Source organism: Grammomys surdaster, unplaced genomic scaffold, assembly GCF_004785775.1.
Source record: "Grammomys surdaster isolate TR1022 unplaced genomic scaffold, NIH_TR_1.0 373, whole genome shotgun sequence".
Lineage (NCBI taxonomy): Eukaryota > Metazoa > Chordata > Mammalia > Rodentia > Muridae > Grammomys > Grammomys surdaster.
In genome coordinates, this window is record NW_021604792.1 from 4,890,237 (window position 1) to 4,900,036 (window position 9,800).

The following is a 9,800-nucleotide window of genomic DNA, read 5'->3' on the forward strand; positions in this document are numbered from 1 at the left end:
GTCCTTTGGAACCCACTTACTTCCTGCCCGGAGAAGGGGGGTGGGGGTGGGGGGCTGCTGCACATGGGAGCCAAACCGAGCCTGCGAGGGTTTGCTGCGGCTTTGCTGCGGCTTCTCACACTGAACTTGTCCCTATGTCCTTGGACATCCCTCCAGTGCTTCCTCAGATTATACTCCCATTTTCCTGAATTCCACTTACTGTTCTGAAAATCTGTGAACTTAAGACATCTACACAAACTATGCACACACGCACACATGCACACACACATGATTCATTCACTCTAACACAATCAGTTTATTGTCTTCCCCCAATAATAGAAATCTTGGAGAGGAATAGTATACAGCACTGTGGTTTGCTATTCTAGTTGGCTTTCTTACAGTATGCATCCTGCATTTAAAAATAACCATCTCTTTCTTTGTGCATAGAACCTCTTTAGACACACAGGTCTGGAGAATGTTAGGTAGGCTTATATCCCTTCAAATTATGTGTTCAAAACCATGTGTCATGTTCCTATGACAGTAGTGGTTTTGGTTAGAAATAAGGAGCTACATGGCTGTACCTATTGGCATGTATATAATTCTAGCTCACAGAGGGATCACAAGTTTTAGGCAACCCTGAGCTACCTAAGAAGAGAAGAGAGAAAAAGAGAAGAAAAGAGAAGAAGCTACAAGCATTGCTAAGAGGAGCCCTCTTTTCCTGGACACAGACAACAGCTTCCTTCAGAACCTGGAGATGCTGGATACATATTACCAATGAAAGATTAATTTAAAAATCAGGATTTTTTAAAGGGCTCTTCCCTCTCCTATGCTGGTTGTCTTCCACCAGGAGAGACTCTGGGATGTGACTGTGCTATGTTCTGGTCATGCATCCCCCTTCCCTCTTTGCACAGGTCCTCAGATCCTGATGATTGCCGTCTTCACGCTCGCGGGGATCGTGATTGTTCTGCTGCTGATCGCCCTTCTTGTGCTGAGGTACCTCCTTCCCACCGGCTTTCCCTCCAGATGGGGAAGGGAGAAGGGGATGAGTCTGGTATCCGTTGACAATGGTTGATGAAAAGGGCAGACCTGGGATCTTGAAGGCATTCTACTTCAAAAGCGGAATCAAAGGCAGAAGCTGGTATGTGTAGCTCAGAACCCTGGCATCAAGGCACAGGACTCAAATCGAAGCTCTGGGCTCTGCCCATGTGAGTCTGTGTGTTCAGGCTCACTCTGCTGAGTGTTCAAAAGACCACAAATGTGCCTTGTGTCCAGTTAGCCACATTATGAGCAGTGTCTGACGAGCTGTCTTCAGAGATCTACTGGTATATTGTGAGGGATTGCAGAAGCATCCCTCACACGGTGTAGTGTGGAGTCGAGAAGAAGTTTAGAAACCATCCATTCAACCAGATGTGGTGACCCATGCCTGTAATCCCAGACAGGGGCGAGAGAACGTGAGTCTGAGGCCAGCTTGCATTACACAGTAAGACTCTGTCTCAAACAAACAAACAAACAAACAAACAAACAATAACGCCAAAGAAATCACCTGTTCCAAGTGTCCAGAGCATAAGGAAAGGGAACAGACTCGATCTAGCAGGTAGTGAGTTGGAAGAGCCGAGAATTCCGGCCTGTTGAGCACCAGAGGCATGGTTTTCCTGCCATAGCTTGTGCTGGCTGGAGACATAGGACTTATTCAATAGTCGTTGACTCTGTAAGCATCCCAGCCTCTGCCTATGCACACTAAACACAGAATATTCTTTCTTGGGTGTGTTATCAGGATGCCCCAAGTCAAGTGACAATTATCTGTGTGTGTCACACACTTTGGTAAGAGTATCACTACACTTTTTCATGTGTAAGTGTACCCCAGCCCATGACATATTTTCTCTGGCAAAGGGGTAGACTGAATTCTTTGCTCTGAAGGCAGAGTTCATGTCCTAAAGCTGTGTTTCTCAGAATCCAGGAGACTGCCTACAGCATGACCATTTAATCTCTCCAAAATTAAGGCCGGATGGGTTGATCAGCTTTCCATGGGGGAAATAGGAGATAGCTCTGGTTGTCTCTAGGCCTGGAGACAGAGGCAGGGATTCCTAATGGCCAGTCTTGATAAGAAGACCTCGTAGAAAAGATGAGGTGTATGTGTTTTTCTAACTACCAAGGCATGAAAAACAGGGGTTGATTTATCATGGTCCCTAAGCCAGGATAAATGACAGCTCTGTTGAGTCCCAAAAGTCTCCTGGGCCACAGACATCATGGCCTGGCAGCCTCTAATGTCTTAGTATTCATTCCTCCTGCTTCTGTTTAGGATCAAAAAAGGTGGTCAGAGATGTGCTATTTTACACGTATTTAATAAAGGAACATTCAGAGTTAGATGGAAGCAGAGGAAGAAAGTTAAGCAGTCTGCTTAGGGAACACTGAGAAGCGAATTGCAAGTGACCTTGAGAGACTGTAAGTCAGGGTTTATCTAACAACAAAAAGAGTGAAGATAAATTCAGGGTCGGACATGTAGGTCAACAAAAAAAGAGTGCAGATGTGACAGGGTGGACTTGCAGGCCATCTAGGAAGTGATGTTGGGACAGTTGACCTTCCATCCAAAATGACATTAAAATTACTAATACCATAGAAGGATACAGCCCACCCCGTGTGGCGCTTTAAGAATTAAGGTCCTATGTGTAAAAACAAGCTTCAAAATGTAGAAGAAATGAGCACAGGGGGCTTGACAGGAGGCGTTCTGAGTTAAGATCAAGACAAGAGCCATAGAAGAAAAAATGAGTTGCTAGGCCAGGATAAAATTAAAACTTCCCATACAACAACAGTAAGGAGACAGCGACACAGGACAAATATTTGCTACACAGAGGGAGATAGGGTTTGTTTTCATAATTCATAAACAAGTCCCTGTAAGGGGCCAGGGAGACAGCTCAGTGGGCAACTGCAATTGTGCAGGTTTGAGGCGCTAAGCTGAGATTCCTAGAACCCATGTAAAGCCAGGAACAGTTGTGCATCTGCAAACCCAGCATTTTTACCAAGATGGGAGACACAAGAAGTGCCAGGTACTTATAGGCCATCTCACCTGGAGAGCACAACAGAGCAAGCTCCTGCCTCAGACAAGTGGAAGGTGAAGATCGGGAGCCAAGGTGGTCTTCTGATCTCCAGAAGCACTCTGTGGTGTAGCTATGCACACATCAGAGTCACCACACAGGAGCACACACAGGAGCACACCTCACACACACAGAGAAGCACACATTCACACACACATACACACACACACAAGCACACATTCACACATACATACACACACACACACACACACACATACACTAATACACACAGAGATTAAAATTCATGTAATATAATAAAAATTATATAATAAAGCTGAGAAAATCATAAACTCTATATAACTATATATGCATAAAACTATGTGTATATATGTATATATACATATACACATATACACACATATACATGTACATATATGTGTACATATACACATATACATATATACATGTACACATATACATATGTGTACATATATATGTATATATATATATATATATATATATATATAAAATATTTGGAAAGATCCTCTCCATAGAAATCAAACAAATATAAAATTAAGCAACAGTGAGCCACCATATTAAAAATATCAAGAATATTGGAAATGAGGGTTCTCAAGGTGGGAAACTGGCCCACCTCTTTGGAAAAGTAAGTTCCAAAGTTTCAAAGTTGAAAGTGTGTTTCTTCCCTGTAACCCAAGAAGGTATTATGTATAATACCTGAAGGAAGGAATTAGAAAACTCTACGTGTGTATGTTGGGATAAATGTTGAAATCAAGCCTCATACAGCTCAGACTGGCCTTGAGCTTGCTATGTAGCCGAAGATGGTCTTGAACTCCTAATCCTCCTGACTCATGAGTTAAACTTCTTATTTTCAGGGCAAGGCATGAAGAGGAGACTGGGTTAGTTAGGAATACAGTGAGCTCAAAGGTGGTTTCAGATTGTACATCTTCTGCCTCTCAGGGCTGTCAGGGTCTCCTGTGTTTGCTTCTGGTTTTGCTTTTATTTCTTTCGTTCCTTTTACCATCAGTTCAGAGCCTTCATTATACTGTCCTAGTGAAGGCCTTGGGAAACCGAAATGGAGAAGAGGAAAGCCAGTAACTGTCCCCTTAGCAGTTGGGGGAGCACAGAGCAACACCTCAGTGTCTGCTGGCCTCGGGACAGCAGGATCAAGGTCCTAGTGTCTGGGACCCAAATGGAACAGATGTTTATAAACACCTCCTGTTGGTTCTATTCCTGTTACAGAAAATACAGAAGAGATCATGAACTTCGACAGAAGAAATGGTCCCACATTCCTTCCGAAAATATCTTTCCTCTGGAGACCAATGAGAGCAACCACATCAGCCTGAAGGTGAGGCGAGCTCGCCCCACCGGTTGATGTCTATCTGACAAGACTGGTGTCATGGTAGCAAATGTGGCGAGCATGGACAGTTTCATTCATTCCAAATCCAAGATTGAGATGTTTGCAGCTTACACAGAGGGACTTCTTTTGGCCCACGGTTTTAGGACCACTTCTGCAGGTGACAGTAGCAGTTTACAGCATGGCTTGCTCATAACTCAGTGGATCAGGAAAGAAAAGGCAGTCAGGCCGGATGCCTTCCAAGTTCTAATCCATTAGGTTTGTCCCACCCTTGTCCTCCCAGTGACCCACTTCCTCCAGCTAAGTGTCACCTCTTAAAGGTTCTAGGACATCCCAGATCTGTCCCACCAGCTAGGTGCTAAGTATTCAAACACATGATCCCATGGGAGGCATTTCACCCTCAAACCACAGTGGTGTGTCAGTCATTCTAGGCTTCTGACCTGGAAGAGAAATACCTACTGGCTCCTCTCACCCTCAGGACTCATCACTTCAGGCTAAACAGCTGCCATAAATTTTGGTCATTACTGAAGAAGCTTCTGCTAAGATTTGTCTAGAAGTTTCCTTCTGGCTGGGAAATGTAATCAGTAGACAACGTGAACCACTCACCCACGTTTTCTGCAGCCAGCAATGCAGACTCCCCATGAAAAGTATTTAATTCAGCTTTATCATCCTGCCTTTGAGAGTTATACTAAAAGACAAGGTTTTAAGAAGCTGTGAGGGGTCACACAGAGATAGTAAGGCATGATAGATGATAGATAGATAGATAGATAGATAGATAGATAGATAGATAGATGATAGGTAGATAGATAGATAGATAGATGATAGATAGATAGATGATAGGTAGATAGATAGATAGATGATAGATAGATGATAGATACATAGATAGATGATAGATAGATAGATAGATAGATAGATAGATAGATAGATAGATAGATGATAGATGACAGATAGATAATAGATACACAGACAGACAGACAGACAGATGAGATGAGACATGATTTATAGATGGTAGACAGACAGATAAATAGATGACAGATGACTTAGATGATAGACATAAGTAGATAGAAAGATTAGATGATAGATAGATTGACAAATTAATAGTAATAAGTTCTCACTTATTGAGAACTTATGTACCAAGTGTATTATTACTTTGCTTCATCTTCTCCTGAGCCCATCAGGACTGGAATTCCAGAAATGACTACAGTTTGAACCCAAACTAATTGTAGACTTGAACGTCTTACTGACTCACACCATGGCATGATCAGTATTTCTATACAAAAGCACTGCAACCGAGTTCATAAAGTCTCTCAGGTCAGGAAAGAGCTTGTGGGAAAAAACACGTGCAGGGCGGCCCCAGAACCACATGGCATCCCATGGTGGTCCGAGGAGGGGGGTGCCAGAGTCCCACATACAAGAGAAAGTCCAAGGTTCCACAGGCCCCAGAAGACACGTGGAGTCCTTGGGCTTAAGAGGTTTATTGTTCATGGCATGGTAGTTGAGTTTGGATGTGTGCACCCCCTGTAAAAGCCAGGAGGAGTTAGCTTAAATAGGGAGGGGGAAAGAGGAGGAACTGGGGGGGGGGAATAGCTTAATTAGCTACACCCCCTCCCCCAGCCTTAGGTGACTCATGAATATGGAAATCTCTCAAGGCTGAAGCCTGTTAGCCACGCCCTTTACCTGTAGCTGTAGATGTTGATGCAAAATCTCCCTGGGAGGAGGTACTCTGAGCCAAACCGTGTCTGCAAGATGCAGGCTAATGGGGATTTAGGCCATGCGTGGGGGTCTGGAATCCGGGAGCGTGGGGAGATACATGCCGTCCCTCACCAGGCAATGGTCCACCTGTTGGGTCTCCGGCTAGCTCAAACCCAGTGCTCTACTGGGGAGACCAAATCATCCCTTTGCAGCCCCACAGAGCTGACAGGCAGAAGTAAATCAGTTACACTTTGGAGTTCCCTGCCAGCCATGTGATCACATTTCACCGCACAGGAAGCAGAGAGAGGGTGGGGGGGACAGGAAGTTGTGCCAAGCTCTATGGGTGTTCCACCCCCACACCCTGCATGCTGACTTTCAATGGCTTGGACTTGCTCACGGCTGTACATGGTGGCTGGACTTTGCCCTAGACTTGCTTCATGCTCCAGCAGCCCTCCTGTAGACTTCCAGACCTCACACATAAAGATTCTACTTAAAAAGACTGGTCTATCTCTGGCAAGTGTCAGAATGAAATTCATCTCCAGGATTTTGCAGTAGAGTAAATGACCAGAAACAACTGGGTTTCCAAAAGCTAAACTTGCTGGCTTAAATTACTGAGTCGATCCACACTTAAGAAAGCCTTTAGACACATTAAATTCTTAGGTGACCTTTATGATCATTTAACCCTCCTATAATGCATTTATAAAATGAAAAAGAGATGATAAAGAGGAAGCAGATGAAGAAGAGAGAAATAAGGAAAAGAGGAGCAGGAGGAGAGAAAGAGTCAAGGAACAGGAGAAAAGGGGGAGACCGAAGAAGGTGGAGGAAGAGGAGGAAGAAGAGAAGGATGGAGAAGAGGAGGGAGAGGAGGGGAGAGGAGGAAGGAGCAGAAGGAAAGGAGGGAAGGAAGGAAGAGGAGGAGAGAAAGGAGAAAGAGGAAGAGGGAGAGGGGGAAGAAGAAGAGGAGGAGGAAGAAGCCACAACTACTAATTAATACTAAGCAAGGGTAACTATTGTAGCACCAAGATATTTCAAAAACAAAAGACTTTATTACATATCAGATGACTGGCAAGGAGTCCAGGAAATAACCAAATCTGCCTGCCTATGGGTTTTATCAGGAGACTAGAGAGAGAGAGAGGAGAGGGGCTGTTTGCTAGTTGGATGATAAAAGGTAACCTTTAAGATTCTTTTGATCAGCTGTCCCTAGATACCAGGCCTCTTAACAAATCTCATGTCTCTTTTGGGGATGGGCAGCTGTTGTGCTCTGGAAAGACAGTCTGAGACTATAAAATTAACAGTTACCTCCTAGAGAGGCTGGCTTCTTCTGTACATGAGCATGCTAAAAAGCTCATACCAGTGAGTCCCTGAGTGGATTCTGGAGCTTTTTCCCAAAATTCAACTTATAAACTTGGTTATTTGAGTGAGGACTTTCTATACAGACCTTGGCCCATTTAAGCATTTTTTTTCTTAATGTGTAGTGTGCCACTCATCACTCTTGGAAGCTGATCAAGCTATTTCTGTTATATTTAAGGATAGCCTCATAAATTTAGGATAATAGCATACCTGTCCTAGTTAGAGTTACAACTTCTGTGATGAAACACCATGACCGCAGGCAATTTGGGGAGAAAAGGATTTATCTGGCTGTGGTTCTACATCACTATTCATCATTGAAGGAAGTCAAGACAGGAACTCAAACAGGACAGGAGCCTGGAGGCAGGAGCTGATGCAGACCATGGAGGGGTGCTTGCTCCCCCTGTCATGCTCAGCATCTTATAGAACCCAGGACCACAGCCCAGGGGTGTCCCCAACCACAATGGGCTAAGCCCTCCCCCCTCAATCACTAATTAAGAAAATACCTTACAGGCCTGCCTAAAGTTTGAAAACGCACAAACACGGGAGCCAGCCTCTCCAAAAGGAAACATTTAACCAGATGATCTCAATGTGCTTTTGCAACTGCCTTCTCACCCCCGCCCCTAAAGGAAACATGAAACTTGTAAAGAGGTGTCTTATCAAGGGCCTCCTGCTCAAAGGAATCCTAAACTCTCCCTACTCACCATCCAACTAGCAATGTAGGAAGAGGGCAAATGAAGTCATTTATTCAGCTGGGCTTCCACCTCTCAGATGACTATAGTGTGTGTCCAGTTGACATAAAACCAGCCAACACAACTGACCCTTTGTCAACTTGACACACATACACATCACTATTAAAACCATAAACTTTCCTTTCCTGATCATCCCCAAGGTCACACATTAATATCAACATCACAATATAAAACATTATACAAACTTAAGTCCCATAGCCTTAAACATTTAAATATGTTAAAAGTTCTCTTTTTAAAATGTCTAGTATCTTTTAAATCTAGTCGCTAAAAAAAGCTCCAGTCTCTTTCTTTTTTTTTTTTAAGTTAAAAGTCTCTCAACTATGAGCTCCTGTAAAATCAAGAATAAATTAAATGCTTTCTTACTTCAAGAGGGAAACACCAGGGCACCATCACAATCTGAATAAAGCAAAGCCATACTCCAACAGTGTAAGGAACTCAGTGCCCACTATCTCAGATTCAGTCAGGCTTGGGCTACCTCTCTGGCTTCACTCTCTGCAGCACACAGAGCTTGTCTTCTAAGCTCTTGCTGGCTCCACCTTACCCCTTCTGCAGTTCTTGATGGTCATCTCAGTACTGGCATCCCCCAAATGCTGAGATCTCTGGTTGCACCTTGGCTGAATTCTTACCAACAGCATCTCCTGAGCTCTGTTCAGGGACTCCTGCCTGCCACGTAGCACCAAGCCTCAGTTGCTTTCCATGACCCCTTCACATCTTCAAAGCCAGTACCACCCGCCTGACTCTTAACTTGTCAGGTTTGTCTGCCAGCACAAGGTACAACCTTGGTCACCTCTAGGACACAGCTTCTGTGTACTCTGAGGAAAAACTTCCCAGAAGATCTCACCTCAGTGATGCTGGTCTTTCACTAGCTGGGCCTCCTTCAGCTGCATTTCTCTCAACATTCTTATCTTCCAAGCACACACAATAGCTCACCAAGCTTTGAACACTCAATGGCTTTTCTGGTCCAAAGTTCCAAAGTCCCCCCACAATCCTCCCCAAAACAACATGGTTAGGTCTGTCACGGCAATACACTACTCCTGGTACCAGTTTCTGTTTTAGTCTAGGTTTCTATTGCTGTGATAAAGCATCATGACCAAAGCAACTCGAGGAGAAAAGGATTTATTTGGTTTATGCTTCCACGTCATTGAAGGAAGACAAGAACTCAAACAAGGCAGGAACCTGGAGGCAGGAGCTGATGCAGAGGCCATGGAGGAGTGCTGCTTATTGGCTTGCTCTTTATGGCTTGCTCAGCTTGCTTCTTATAGAACCCAGGACCACAGCCCAGGGATGTCCCCACCCACAATAGGCTGGGCCCTCCCCCCAAATCTCTAATTAAGAAAATCCACTACAGGTCTGCCTAGAGCCAGATCTTATGATGGCATTTTCTCAACTGGGTTTACCTCGAGTGAACTGATATAAAATTAGCCAGTACAGCACCCCAAGTTTTTATGAGACACAAATTTAAAGTTAAACTAGTCGTAAGTTTTTTTGTGTGTTTAGACCAGAAGTGAGTGTCAGGAAAGCCAGGAGCAAAAGCTAGCCTGTAAATGCACATGTGTACACATGCTCATGTGTGTGTATGCACACACATTTGTAACCTAGCCTGTAAGTGCACATGTGTACACA

The 9,800-nt window shown here is 44.1% G+C and overlaps 1 protein-coding gene across 2 annotated transcripts in view; it reads left to right on the top strand.

Annotated features, from left to right (window-relative positions):
• Positions 1 to 9,800, top strand: part of Gucy2c (guanylate cyclase 2C) — a 75,426-nt gene that overhangs the window by 33,507 nt on the left and 32,119 nt on the right. For both annotated transcript variants that reach the window (XM_028780977.1, XM_028780978.1), the window contains exons 11-12: positions 891 to 972; positions 4,272 to 4,377. In XM_028780977.1, coding sequence (XP_028636810.1) covers positions 891 to 972; positions 4,272 to 4,377 — 188 coding nt within the window. The remainder of the gene's footprint in view (positions 1 to 890; positions 973 to 4,271; positions 4,378 to 9,800) is intronic.